Source organism: Pristis pectinata, chromosome 2, assembly GCF_009764475.1.
Source record: "Pristis pectinata isolate sPriPec2 chromosome 2, sPriPec2.1.pri, whole genome shotgun sequence".
NCBI lineage: Eukaryota > Metazoa > Chordata > Chondrichthyes > Rhinopristiformes > Pristidae > Pristis > Pristis pectinata.
The window spans coordinates 115602181-115617318 of NC_067406.1; the positions used below are offsets into that span (position 1 = coordinate 115602181).

General features: G+C 43.5%; 2 protein-coding genes across 4 annotated transcripts in view; one reads left to right on the top strand and one right to left on the bottom strand.

Moving 5' to 3' along the window:
• idua (alpha-L-iduronidase) overlaps positions 1 to 4145 on the bottom strand; it is a 166572-nt gene extending 162427 nt beyond the window's left edge. The window contains exon 1 of one of the 2 annotated variants that reach the window (XM_052010427.1): positions 3686 to 4145. In XM_052010427.1, coding sequence (XP_051866387.1) covers positions 3686 to 3849 — 164 coding nt within the window. In that variant the 5' untranslated portion in view covers positions 3850 to 4145. The remainder of the gene's footprint in view (positions 1 to 3685) is intronic. The other variant, XM_052010428.1, reaches the window with a different exon arrangement.
• Positions 4146 to 4219: 74 nt separating this feature from the next.
• The window catches only part of LOC127586717 (protein regulator of cytokinesis 1-like), a 33262-nt gene continuing 22343 nt past the window's right edge, over positions 4220 to 15138 (top strand). For both annotated transcript variants that reach the window (XM_052044885.1, XM_052044883.1), the window contains exons 1-3: positions 4220 to 4345; positions 4613 to 4745; positions 8131 to 8253. In XM_052044885.1, coding sequence (XP_051900845.1) covers positions 4332 to 4345; positions 4613 to 4745; positions 8131 to 8253 — 270 coding nt within the window. In that variant the 5' untranslated portion in view covers positions 4220 to 4331. The remainder of the gene's footprint in view (positions 4346 to 4612; positions 4746 to 8130; positions 8254 to 15138) is intronic.

Below are 15138 nucleotides of genomic sequence, written 5' to 3' on the forward strand. Positions count from 1 at the left end.
ACTTTCTTCTTTTATTTGACCTCCCAAAGTGCAACATCTCATACTTGTCTGGATTAAACTCCATCTGCCACTTCTCTGCCCATATCTGTGACTGATCTATATCCAGCTGCATTCTTTGATAGTCCTTTACACTGTCCACAACTCCACCAATCTTGGTGTCATCTGCAAACTTGCTGATCCACCCATCTACATTTTCATTCAAGTCATTGATATATGTTTCAAACAACGATCCTTGCGGAACACCACTGGTCACTGACCTCCAGCAGAAATAACAGCCCTCCAGCCCTACTGTCTGTCTTCTATGGGCAAGCCAATTCTGAATCAAAATTTGCAGTTTACCCTGGATCCCATGCATCCTTATCTTCTGAATCAACCTACCATGAGGGACCTTACCAAATGCCTTACTGAAGTCCATGTAAATAATGTCCACTGCCTTACCCTCATCAAGCTCCTTTGTCACCTCCTCAGAAGTCTTAATCCTTTGTAAAGCATGACCTGCCCTGCACAAAGCCATGCTGACTGTCCCTACACAGGCCATGCCTTTCCAAACGTGCATAAATCCTATTGCTCAGTATCCTCTCCAATAACTTTCCTACCACTGACATGAGGCTCACTGGCCGAAAATTACTTGGATTATCCCTATTTCCCTTCTTTAACAAAGGCACAACATTTGCTACTACCCAGTCCTCTGCGACCTTGCCTGTTGCTAGTAAGGACACAAAGATCTTTGTCAAAGCCCCAGCAATCTCCTTACTTGCTTCTTTAATATTCTGGGATAAATGCCATCAAGCCCTGGGGACATCAATGAATTTCAGAAGACCCAGCACTACCTCCTTAATCTGAAAATTTCCCAGCACATTAGCATGCCCCACTCCGCCTTCACTATCCTCCAAATCCTTCTCCTTGGTACATACTGACACAAAGTACTCATTTAGTACCTCAGCCATGTGCTCTGACTCCAAGCACAAATTCCCACCTTTACTCTTGAGTGGACCTACCCTCTCCTTAGTTATCCTCTTTTTCTTAATACAAGTATAAAATGCTTGGGATTATCCTTGATCCTGCTTGCCAAGAACATTTCTTGGCCACTTTTGGCCTTCCCAATCGCCTGTTGAGCACCTTCCTGCTGTCTTTATATTCCACAAGGGCCCAGTCTGATTTTAACATCCTAAACCTTAGGTATGCTTCCTTTTTCTTTCTGACTAAACTTAGGACCTCTCGGGTCACCCAAGGTTCTCTTACATTACCATACTTGTCCTTGCTCCTTACCGGAACATGCTGATCCTGAACTCTGATCTGCTGACCTTTAAACAACTCCCACATGTCAGACGTGGACTTGTCCGACATCAGCTGCTCCCAATCAATGCCCCTTAGCTCCTGTCGTGATATGCCCTCCTCTAATTTAGTATCTTCCTGCAAGATCTGATTTCATCCTTATTCATAACCATCTTAAATAATAATGAGATGTGGTCACTATTCCCAAAACGTTCACCCACTATCAAGTCTGTCACTTGACCTGGCTCATTTCCCAAAACCAGGTCCAGTATGTTTTCTCTTCTAGTTGGACTCGCCACATATTATTTCAAGAACCCTCTTGGATGCACTGAAGAAATCCCGCCCCATTTAAGCATCTTGTATTAAGGAAGTTCCAATCAATACTGGGGAAGTTAAAGTCCCCCACTATGACAATCATGCTGTTTCTGCACCTTTCCATAATCAGTCTACATACCGTATCTGTTCCTCCACCTCTCGGTGGTTATTGGGAAGCCTGTGGTATAATCCCATTAGCGTAAATGCACCTTTCTTATTTCTGAGCGCCACCCAAATCGCCTCTGTGGATGAGTCCTCCAGTATGTCCTCTGAGTACTGCTGTGATATTCTCCCTTATCAGTAGTGCAATCCCTCCACCTCTTTTACCCCTCCACCTCTTTTACCCCTCTCTCTATTATGTCTAAAACAACAATACCAAGGAATGCTGAGCTGCCAGTCCTGTCCCTCATGCAACCAGGTCTCTGTAATGGCAACAACATCATAAATCCATGTACTGATCCAGGCTCTAAGTTCATCCTCCTTACCCATAATACTCCTAGCGTTGAAATAGACGCATTTCAGCCCATCAGTCCCACCATGTTTATTAGCCTGTCCTTCCTTTCAGTTTTACTCGTCATACCATCTTTCTTGCCCTCAACCCTACCACCTGTTGTCCTGCTGCTGTGTTCCCATCCCCCTACCACTCTAATTTAAACCCTCCCAAGTAGCACTAGCACATCTCCCAGCGAGGATATTGGTTCCCTTCCAGTTAAGATGCAAACTGTCTTGTTTGTACAGATCCTACCTTCCCTGGAAGAGGGCCCAATGATCCATAAATCTGAAGCCCTCCCTCCTACACCAGCTCCTTTGCCATGTATTGAACTGGACTATGTATCTATTTCTCACCTCACTAGTACGTGGCATGGGTAGTAATCCTGAAATTACAACTCTGGAAGTCCTGCTTTTTAACTTTCTACCTAGCTCCCTAAAAATCACTTTGCAGGACCTCGTCCCTGCTCCTGTCTGTGTCATTAGTACCTATATGGACCACAACCTCTGGCTGCTCACCCTCCCCTCTCAGAATATCCTGTACCTGCTGTGAAACATCCTTGACCCTGGCACCAGGGAGGCAACACACCATCCTGGATTCTCAAATGCAGCACAGAAATGCCTATCTGCACCCCATACTATCGAGTCCCCTATCACTCTGCCTGACTTCACCCTTCCTTGCTTTGCCTGAGCTGGGCATGGTGCTACTAACCCAGCTACTGCTGCTGGCCTCTGAAAGGTCATCCCCCCCCAACAGTATCCAAAAGGGATACCCGTTACTGAGGGGGAATAGCCACAGGGGAATCCTGAACTGTCTGCCTACTCTCCTTACTTCTCCTGGTGGTCACCCATGTATCTGTAGCTTGCACCTGAGGCGTGATCACTTCACTAGAACTCTCACCTGTGATATCCTCAGCCTCCCGGATGTTCATCATTAACAACTAAAAAGTCAGTTCAAGAGTCTTATAACAGCACGATAGAAGCTATCCTTGAGCCTAGTAACACATGTTTACAAGGTTCTGTTTTGGTGCCTGGATGGTGGCGAGGAAGGAGGTGACAGGACAGGGACTCACGAAGAGAGTGGTCTCTGTGGATCACGTTGAAGCTGGCGGAAATGTCGATGGATGATGCTGGATACAGAGGCTGGTGGGGTGAAAGGTGAGGACAAAGCAAACTATCACCGACATTCCAGTTGAGGCAGGGAGTCACCTGCATCATTTCCAACCTGGTCTACTGCATTTGGTGCTCATGATGTGGCCTCCTCTACACTGGAGAATCTAAGTGTAGACTAGGCAATTGTTTTGCATTGCACTTGCACTCTGTCCACAATGGTCAACTCGAGCTTCTGGCTGCACATCATTTTAACACTCCTTCCCACTCACACATTGACCAGTCTGTCCTTGGTCTTCTGCACTGCTACAGTGAGGCCACAAATCAGAAGAACAACATCTCATGCTCTGCTTGGGTAGCTACAACTCAAAAATGTGAATATTGATTTTTCAGGTTCAGGTAACTCATACCCACACACTCACCTGTCGACCTAGGCTTCCTATGGTGACAGTCCAGAGATGTTTGCATGTTTACAAAGTAAAAGTCATCAACCTACCAAAATCCTGTACTCCTCCAGAAATGCTTCAGTTCCTTTTGTGGTTTGGATGCATCCACTACTATTGAGTAAGACTGAGGTCCATGTTCTGGGCGTGGAGAGCAGTAACATGCCATTATACAGTACTGCAAAGCACTCATGAGAACAGAGATCCTAGGGCTCATGATTGAAACAAACAAACTAATGCAAGTAGCTTAAAAGTCTTCGTAATAGCCTCACTAAAAAGACATCAGACATTCCTTTGAGCAAACTTTTGCTATTTGATTTTGACAAGTGTTGCTGTACCATACAGTTCCTCTGCTTTCACAGCCACTCTTCCTCATTGCTTCTCAAGCTTCAGTGCCGGGGTTCTAGCACTCTGACGGACACCTTTAAATCGCTTAAAATCTTTTAAACTGGTTTCAAACCAACGCAAACATCATTTCCCTAAACAAGCCAGCAATGCATCGCGGCGTCACATGATCACCCTTGCGTCCAGAGCTCAATTTGTGATTGGCTCTTTGCTCGACCTCTTCCCTTATTGGCTGGCGCCATCCGAAGGCCCTCCCTTGGCGCGGGGTCAGTTGCATTCAAATTTGAGTTGGTTCCGCCGTCGCCCTTTAACGGTGCAAACTCTTCCTTTTTGCTCCAGCTCATTGATTAAAACATGCCTAGAGAGAGGTGTGTGTTGTTTTTTGTCTTAAGTGCAAAGCAGATGTGTGTTCTCTCCGACTGTCCGATGCATATCCCCAAGTCTTTTATTGTGGTACTGGTGCTTATCTCAAGTGGGACACGGTGAAGGCCGCTTCCAAGCCCCATGGTTCTAAAGTACCTTTTAGAAATTGGGAGGGGTTGATGAAAACCTGTGAGAAGAGGTTACTTATTCCTGTGATCCTTTAGAAAGCTTAAAAATTGTTTGGAAGTTAATTAGTGCAAATTTTATTTCAGTGAAGCTCTGGCCTCGTCAATAATTCATCTGCTGAACATTAAATTGGCAGCGCTCCAAGATGTCTGGGATGAGATTGGCATTCAAGAGGAAAAGCGGATTGAGCGCATGGCATCTGTAAAGATGCACATAGAGGTAACTTCAAAGAAATATTTAAAGAAAAACTTACCTTCCATTCTTGTTAGACTCAAATGAATGTGGATTTAACTGATTAAATTGACGTGCTATATTTTAGGATGTGGGGGGAAATGTTATATAGTTTTGCATAGAATATTCTCAATTTTCAGAAACTCGAATAGTCCTTTATAGGCATTATGATTTAAAACTGTTTTCAATTGAATGACATAATGCACCTCATTCAAGTCCATATTAATGTTGTAAATGTTGCATTTGCCTCTTCTCCCTCCCTGTACCAAATTGATAATGTAGGTTAGTTATTGGCTGCTGCTGAGAAAATATGATAAAGAGCATAGCTAGTGATGGTTTCTTCTGTAGAAGCACTCAATCCTGCCCTGACAAGTCAGTAAACTGTAATTGGATCACTGTCTTCCTCAATCTGGTTATGGCCTTTTCATAATTCTGAGGATTGGGAGGAAATACTGTATTGACTGAATAGTCAAGGATTCAAGTTATTGCAAATCTGTGAACTATTAAACACTGATTTCAGAAGTGTTATTAGTATGGAGAAAGCAGCAATGATCGTTGAATTGGGTAATTAAGAAAATTGATGAAGGCAGTAGACAATATGATTTATGTGGAGTTTAGTAAAGCTTTCGACAAGGTCCTGTGTGGTAGACTCGTCCAGAAGGTTAAAGCAGAAGGGATCAAAGGTGTGTTGGCAAACTGGATCTAAAATTGGCTTGATAATCGGAGGCAGAGGGTAGTGGTAACAAGTAGGTGTTGAGGCCTTTGTTTGTGGTATGCATAAATAACTTGGATGAGAATATAGGTGGTCTAATTAGTAAGTTTGCAGACAACACAATAATTGGTGGAATTATAAATAGTGAAGAAAATTATCTAAGGATGCAGTAGGGCATGATTCAACTGGAAAGTTGGGCAGAGCAATGGCAGATTAAATTTAATCTGAAAAATTGAGGTAAAGCACAATGGGGAGTCAAATTTTGATAGGACATAAAATAAGTGGCAAGGACCTGGAGGTCATTCACGTTCAAATCCATAACTCCTGGAAAGTTACAACACGAATAGTGACGAAGGCATTTGATATGCCTGCCTTCATAAGCTGAGGCATTGAGTCTGAGTTGTGACGTACAAAACATTGGTTAGACTGCACTTGGAGTATTGTGTGCACTACAGATGTAGTAGCAACGGAGTGCTGAAGTGATTACCAGGATGTTATCTGGAATGGAGTACTGCAGTTAGGAGAGATTGGATAGGCTGAGTTTATTCTCACTAGAATGTTGGAGGCTAGGGGTGACCTTCTGGGGGTTTACAAAATTGAGGGGGATAGATGGTTAGTCTTTTTCCCAGGATGTGGGCATCTAGAACTAAAGGCATGGGTTTAAATTGAGAGGGGAGAGATTTTAAAGGAAATTGGAAGGGTGAAATTTTTCAGAAGGTGGTGGTTATCTGGAACAAGCTGCTAAAGGAGATGGCAGAGGCAGGTACAATGAGTGTTTAAAGGACATTTGGACAGATAATTAAAGGTGTAAGAGGGATATGTACCTAATGTAGGCAAATGGGATTAGTACTGCTGAAGTGGGCCAAAGGGCCTGTTTTTCGGCTGTATAATTCTAAGTGGCACTTTACAATCTCTTTAAAAGCTTTTGACTGTCAAGTAAAACGAATGATGGAGAATTCTTCTCAAAGTTGGTTATATTCAGAAATCCATACCATTCTATGTCTGCCACAGAATAACCCAGAAGCCTTGATTCTAACCAGTGAGTTCACCACAGACTCAATCCCAATGTAGACTTGGGTGAGGCAAGGTTGTGTCATCCCTCTTTTCAACTTGCCTCGCTTTTAGTTGGAATTGGGGTTAGTCGACAGGACAGGTGGGGAAATGTTCAACCTTTGTCACCTATACCAGAACCAAGGGCATTCCAATCTGACATCAAATTGCAGTAGGAAGATAATGCTTGCATATTGGAATTTGATCTCTTATTATTGACTCCTTGCTTAAAATGTAGGATGGGCCTTGCATTAAATGACCATCCCAACAGTATACACTTCAATGATATAGCAAAAGCAATGAATGCAGTCTCCATGTGATTGGTAAGGTGATGAAACAATATCTGTGTACTCATAAGTTAGTTTTAAGGCTCTGCTTGCATTGAGCCAGTTCTGGTGGATAGGCCCCATTGTCCAAAATGGGTACTGTACTCTGAGCTATGTCACAAAGACCCTTCCAAGAAGGTTGAGAAAATGCTTAAAAGGAATTCTCAGTCTTGGAAAACAAGCAACATCCACAATATTTCTAGTTCATGACCTTTCAAAATGAAGGTAAAGCATCTGAGCGCTCTGCAAGTTTTTGGCTAGGGTGTTCTAGTAGAGATCTGGCACAAAAGTGATGGTCTGAATGATGACCTCCCTTGTAACTATTTTTGATTCTACATGCAGCCCAAGTGCAAACAGTGAAAGGTGTACAGCATTTCAAACTACCCAGTGAATACCATGTGCCCAACCTATTGAAGAGTCAATGGACTGCATGTGCTGTTTTGAAACCCATATAAAACCAGACTGGAACAAAGTCATCATGAATCCTGGGGACTGCCAGAGAAGAAAATTTGTTTTATTGAAGAATGTCACAAATATGGAATAATTTTTCCTGGACAACAATAGAAATCCACTTAGTTACTTTATATGACCCTCTGTAGTGGGAACAGAGGCTGCTTTTCATGACTGTTTTAAATTAGTCTTGTGCAATTCTACTGTGAAAGCTAATACCTTAAACCCCAGTGACATACTGTTCCCTAATCTTAATATTGAATTCAACCAGCCCACTGCCATCACTGTCCTTGTTCAACCACAAGCTGACATTGTTAAAACCAGCGTCTTAAACAGTAAGGTGCTGAAACCCTTCCATTTTGCCCTCTCTACCTCCAACCTCCATGCACTGTATTTTTCTTTCTCTTGGTTTGCAGGTGTCCATCTCAGATTATTGACCCGACATCAACAGTTTGAGTAAGCAGAAATGCCACGCCCACCTTACCCGTATAGAAATGTTCTCTAAATGTACTTCTGAAAAGTTTGACTCTAATCTTTAGATCTTCAACTCCCCTAAGAGTGAAACTACTGTTTCCCTTTAACCCATAAACTTTCTGTACAAATATATTCCTTGTAACTTAACCCTTGGACCTTGGTAATAATTATTTATAGTACACTTTTAAATGTAATGGAAATTTCAATTATTATATGAAGATAATTGGAGAAAACTGCATTTAGCCTATAAGCAACTATTTTTCTTGCAAGCACTTCATACTTAAAGTAATTCTGTTCTATGAAGAAATAGAGGAATTTTTGTGTTTAGAAACTAACACCTTTTTCTAACATTTTCTGATAGCGACTTCTAGATCAAATGATTCATGAGGAGGAACTTATGAAAGAGCAGTTAAAGGAAGCCATTGAGAATTGGCAGGAGAAGCTTCAAGCTTTATGTTCCGAACTTCTTTTAGATCCTTATAAGGTAATGTAAAGGATATTTTATTGAATCTCAGTGAATAATTTTTTTCCATTAAACCTTGTTTAATTTAACTTTGAGTAAAGACTGATGGAGTTTAGAGTATTATTGAAATTGCATTAGGCAGATAATCCTGTCCTTTTGGTTCTATGGTCCTGGAAAAATACTTCCAACAAAAGTGGGCATGAATCCATCTTTATGCTGAGCTTGCTGAAGGCTGCTGACAGTCTTTTTGCCCCAAATTTGATTTTTGGGTGACACTGACCCAGCCTTGTTCTCTAAGAGATCGAGTTCATCAGTTCAAACATAGTTTTTGGTTGCCTCCTTCAAGGCACCAGCATTGGTTCTAATTTCAGTGATCAGGAAGTGTCCTTTTTTCCTCCATTGGAAGTAGGGGCATAGAGGGCTTGGTCAAATCTACATTTTTGTCTGGCATTTTAAATATTGTCAATCTTGTCCTTCACTGGTTTCTCATGGCCTTTTCCTGGTCCAATCTTTTTTTTAAAAAAAGGTGCCTGCAGTATTATCCTATACAAGAAGTTGAGAGTAATCTAATGTTGACTTTAGTAAAATAAAATATCCATCTGATCACTTCTCATGGAAGTTAAGAATCTATGACATTCGTAATAGAAAATGCAGGAAATACACAAAGGTCAGACAGCATCTATGGAGAGAGGAACAATTGAATTGATGTTATGGATTGATCTTTCATTAAAACTGGCCACTTTTCATATGAACTGGAATGAGAAGTTGCCTGAAATTGAATTTAGTAAGTCTTGGGCGTTGTAATGTGCCTAGTCAGAAGATAAGATGTTTCTTAAACCCAGTAAGACATCAAAGTAACAGGAAACGAACCCAGGACTGCCAGTTCTGATGAAATGTCATCAATCTGTAATGTTAACAGTGCTTTTCCTCTCTACAGATGTTGCCTAACCTGTGCATTACCAACACTTTTTGTTTAATTCAGATTTCCAGCATCTGCAATCAGAGCATAAACAACTGTTGATGCTGGAAGGCTGAAATAAAATCAGAATCTACTGCAGTAAGGAAACAGTCAACATTTCAAGTTAAGAACCCTTCATCAGAACTGGAAAAGTAAGAGGGAGGATGGAGAGAATGGACTGTCTCTGAAGGGTTAGAGATCAAAGTTGGCAAGATAGCAATTTAAATAGTTGAGACAAGGCAAAAACAAATATAACCACAAGTGCAGCTACATCTGTAGATGGTTGGGGGGTGGGGGGGGAAGATGGGGAAGGAAGGTAGTTATTTGAAATTGTATAAGTACAAAAATAGTCCTGGAGGAATTAATGGCACCGAAAGCTGATAATCCCCAGTGCCTAATAACTTGCATCCCAGAATACCAAAGAAGGTAGATATGGAAATAGTGGGTCCATTGGCTATAATTTTCTGGAATTCTGTAGATCCTTGCAAGTTAAGGAGGGAAATTTGCCTTCATAGCAAGAGGATTTGACTACAAGAGGAAGGATGTCTTTCAATGTTATACAGGGCCATGACAAGACTACACCTGAAGCATTTACCATTTTGGTGTCCTTGACCAAGAATTCCTGTGGAACCTGTGTACCACAGGTTTGTAGATATATTGTTGCTGAATATTTTTAAAAAGGTGGGTAGGTTTCTTGATGCAAAGGGTTTTGAGGGAGAGAACCTTAGAATAATACAGCACAATACAGGCCTTTCGGCCCACCATGTTGTGCTGACCTTTAAACCACACCTAAGACTATCTAAACCCCCTTCCTCCCATATATCCCCCTGTTTTAAATTCCTCCATATGCTTAACTAAGAATCTCTCGAACTTGACCAACGTATCTGCCTCCACCACCCCAGACAGTGCATTCCATGCACCAACCACTCTCTGGGTGAAAAACCTCCCTCTGATATCTCCCTTGAACTTCCCACCCATTACCTTGAAGCTATGCCCTCTTGTATTGAGCATTAGTGCTCTGGGAAAGAGGTGCTGGCTGTCCACTCTATCTATTCCTCTTAATATTTTATACACCTCTATCATGTCTCCCCTCATCATCCTCTCCAATGAGTAAAGCCCTAGCTCCCTTAATCTCTCCTCATAATCTATACTCTCCAATCCAGGCAGCATCCTGGTAAATCTCCTCTGCACCCTTTCCAATGCTTCCACATCCTTCCTATAATGAGGTGACCAGAACTGGACACAGTACTCCAAGTGTGGTCTAACCAGAGTTTTGTAGAGCTGCCTCATTACCTTGAGGCTCTTAAACTCAATCCCATGATTTAAGAAAGCTTATGTTAGCTTTCATAACTACCCTATTCACCTGTGAGGCAACTTTCAGTGATCTGTGGATATGAACCCCCAGATCCCTCTGCTCCTCCACACTCCCCAGAATCCTGCCATTAACCTTGTACTCTGCCTTGGAGTTTGTCCTTCCAAAGTGTACCACCTCACATTTCTCCAGATTGAACTCCATCTGCCATTTTTCAGCCCAGCTCTGCATCCTATCAATATCCCTCTGCAAGCTTCGACAGCCCTCCACACTATCCACAACACCACCAACCTTTGTGTCGTCTGCAAACTTGCTAACCCACCCTTCTACCCCTTCATCCAAGTCATTAATAAATATCACAAAAAGTAGAGGTCCCAGAACCGGTCCTTGTGGGACACCACTAGTCACAGCCCTCCAATCTGAATGCACTCCCTCCACCACAACCCTCTGCATTCTATAGGCAAGCCAATTCTGAATCCACACGGCCAAGCCTCCCTAGATCCCATGCCCTCTGGCCTTCTGAAGAAGCCTACCATGTGAACCTTGTCAAATGCCTTACTGAAATCCATAGATCACATCTACTGCACTACTCTCATCAATCTTCCTGGTCACCTCCTCAAAGAACCCTATCAGGCTTGAGACATGATCTGCCCTTCACAAAGCCATGCTGGCTGTCCCTAATCAGTCCATGATTCTCTAAATGCTCATGGATCCCTTCTCTTGGAATCCTTTCCAACAGCTTGCCCACCACAAATGTAAGGCTCACTGGTCTGTAATTCCCTGGACTATCCCTACTACCTTTTTTGAATAACAGGACAACATTTGCCACCCTCCAATCCTCCGGTACCATTCCTGTGGATAAAGGACTCAAAGATCCTAGTCAACAGTTCAGCATTCTCCTCCCTCACCTTGCGAAGCAGCCTGGGGAATATTCTGTCAGGCCCCAGGGTCTTATCTGTCCTAATATTTTCTAACAGCTCCAACACATCCTCTCTCTTGATAGATACATGCTCTAGAACATTAACCTTACCAACACTGTCCTCAGCATCATCAAGGCCCCTCTCTTTGGTGAATACTGAAGAGAAGTATTCATTAAGAACCCCTCCCACTTCCACAGCTTCCAGGCACATCTTCCCACCTTTGTCTCTAATCGGTCCTACCTTTACTCTCGTCATCCTTCTGCTCTTCACGTACGAGAAAAAAGCCTTGGGATTCTCCTTAACCCTACTCACCAAAGCCTTTTCATGTCCCCTTGCTCTCCTCAGCTCCTTAAGTTCCTTTCTTGCTACTCTATATTCCTCAAGAGCCCTATCTGATCCTTGCTGCCTACACGTTATGTATGCTGCCTTCTTCCTAACTAGTTTTTCCACCTCTCTTGTCACCCATGGTTCTTTCACCCTGCCATTCTTTCTCTGCCTCACTGGGACAAATTTATCCCTAACATCCTGCAAGAGGTCCCTGAATATCGACCACATCTCCATAGTACATTTCCCTTCAAAAATGTCATCCCAATTCACACGCTCAAGTTCTAGCCTTATAGCCTCATAATTTGCCCTTCCTCAATTAAATATCTTCCCATCCTCTTTGCTCCTATCCTTGTCCATGACAATGCTAAAGGTTATGGAGCAGTGGTCACTGTCCCTCAAATGCTCACCTACTGAGAGATCTGTCACCTGACCTGGTTCTTTACCAAATACTAGATCTGAGATGGCATTCCCTCTAGTCAGCCTGTCAACATACTGTGACAGGAATCCATCCTGGACACACTTAACAAACTCCACCCTGTCTAAATCTTTGGCACTAAGCAGGTGCCAATCAATATTTGGGAAGTTGAAGTCTCCCATGATGATAACCCTGTTATTCTTGCACCTTTCCAAAATCTGCCTCCCAATCTGCTCCTCAGTATCCCTGCTGCTACCAGGGGTGCTTATAGAATACTCCTAGTAGAGTAACTGCTTTCTTGTTCCTAACTTCCACCCATACTGACTGTACAGAGGATCCTTCTACATTATCCACCATTTCTGCAGCTGTAATAGTATCCCTGACCAGTATCGCTGCCCTCTTTTTTTCACCTCCACACCCCCTCCGCCACCATCCCTTTTAAAACACTGAAATCCAGGAATATTCAATATCCATTCCTGCCCTGGTGACAGCCAAGTCTCTAAGAACCACAATATCATAGTCCCATGTACTTATCCAAGCTCTCAGTTCATCACCCTTATTCCTGATACTTCTTGCATTTAAGTCAATGCACTTTAGCCCATCCACCTTTCGACTTTTATACCATGTACTCTGCTTCTCCTTCCTCAAAGCACCTCTACATGTTAGATCTGACTTTTCCCCATCCACTTCTTCCTCTGACCTACCCCTTTGGTTCCCATCCCCCTGGAAAACTAGTTTAAACCCTCCTGAACCACCCTAGCAAACCTGCCTGCAAGGATATTGGCCCCCCCCCCCCCCCCCCCCCCCTCGGGTTCAGGTGTAACCCATCCTCTCTGTACAGGTCCCACCTTCCCCAGAAGAGATCCCAATGTTCCAGAAATCTAAAACCTTCCCTCCTGCACCAACTCCTCAGCCACATATTCATCTGCCATCTCCTCCTATTCCTACCTTCACTATCATGTGGCACTGGCAGCAATCCTGAGATTGCTACCCTTGAGGTCCTGTTCTTCAGCCTTCTGCCTAGCTCCCTAAACTCACTTTTCAGGACCTCATCCCTCTTCCTACCTATGTCGTTGGTACCAACATGTATCATGACTTCTGGCTGTTCTCCCTCCTCCTCAAGAATACTGTGGACCCGATCAGAGACATCCTGGACCCTGGCACCTGGGAGGCAACACCATCTGGGATTCATGCTCATTTCCACAGAACCTCCTGTTTGTTTCTCTATCGAGTCCCCTATCACTACTGCCCTCCTCTTCTCCTCCCTTCCCTTCTGAGCAGCAGGACCAGTCCCAGTGCCAGAGACCTGGCTACTGCTGCTTGATCCCTGCAGGTCATCCCCCTCTACAGCTTCCAAAGCAGAAAACCTGTTATTGAGGGGATATCCTCCAGGGTCCTCTGCACTATCTGCCTGATCCCTTTCTTCCTTTTCTCTCCCCTGACAGTCACCCTTCTATCTACTTCCTGGACCCTAGAAGTACCTGCTCTAAACAGGGGGGGGGTGGGGGGGGTGACTGTCTCCTGATGCACAGTATCTACATAACTCTCCCACTTCCTGATGCTTCGCAGTGTTTGAAGTTGTGACTCCAGCTCATCAATTCTGAGCCGAAGTTCCTCTAGCCTCAAGCACTTACTGCAGATGTGGTCACTGTGCACCCCAGCAGGGTCCACTAGCTCTCACATCAAGCAGCTGCAGCACACCACCATGTCCTCCATCTGAATTAATTCTTTCCCTACCTAGTTTTATCCTACTTAAAATTTATAACAGTAACAGGTAAACCTTGCCTTTACCTACCAGCTGCTCACCTGCCTTGCCCCTTTACGCCCAAGCCCCTTGAGCCAAATGCCCAATCACTGCTGCCCACTCTGACAGTGCCCGCTGGTTATGTCAGTCTTTTTAAACTGTTCATGCGCTGCTGACTGATGTCACGCGCCTGCGCAGTTACTCCCCGCTATCCCTGAACTGTTAGGAAAGAAAACTTATCTGTTCGGAACTCCTCGGCTGATTCCACTTGCTCGCCTCTTGCTCCCGTTCGAAAGCAGAAAGATGATATTGAGATAAATGATCAGTTGAAAGGTGGAGCAGGTGCAATGGGCTAAATGACCTACTCTTGCTTCTGTCTTGTCTATTTGCATTCCCATAGCTGTACCTTATTAACTTGGAGAAAGTGAGTGGAGGTGAAGTTCTTTTCACCTGGTGAATTCCTTTTGTCCACCATTGTTTGCCTGTGTTAAACAATCAATACTTTTGCTGCCTGTGATCTCTCTATTTCCCACACTTTTGCTCTTGTCCTCTCTCCCAGCCAAAACAAGGTATTTTCCCACAACCTTCCCCTTCAACTCCAACTTCATCATTTTCCTTAAGTTCCATCACCCTAGTGAGATTCCACCTCTAGGCAAAACTTTTTTCCTCCCACTTCAGCATTTCAAGGCAACAGTTCCTCTGCAACTCCTGTTTACTCTTCAATCTCACTCCCCTTCTTGGGTCATTTCTCAAGCAACTGCAGGACATGCTGCACATCCCCCTTGTTTTTTCTTATCATTCAAGCATGCAAATAATCCTTCCAAGTGAAGTAGCAATTCACTTATTTTTAATTCGGTGCTTGCAATGTGGCCCCTTCTACATCTGAATCCAAATGAAGGTTGGATACCACTTTGCAGAATACCCCTGTTAAGTCTGCGAAAAGCAATCCTGAGTCCTTTCACTTTAATTTTCTGTTCTGCTCCCATTCTGACCTCTTAAACCCCCTACATTGTTCCATTGACGCCTAAACAAAAAAGCATCTCGTATGGTCACATTGCAGCCCTTGAGACCTGATATTGAACAATTTTAGGCAACCAGCATTTTAACCCTCTTTCTCCAAAGGATAGTTTACAACATGACCTTTTGTTTCAATTTAGTGTCCAAGTCATATAATGCTGAATGGGCACTAAGGACCACCATGTCCATGTCAATCTATTAGCCTATCTGTAT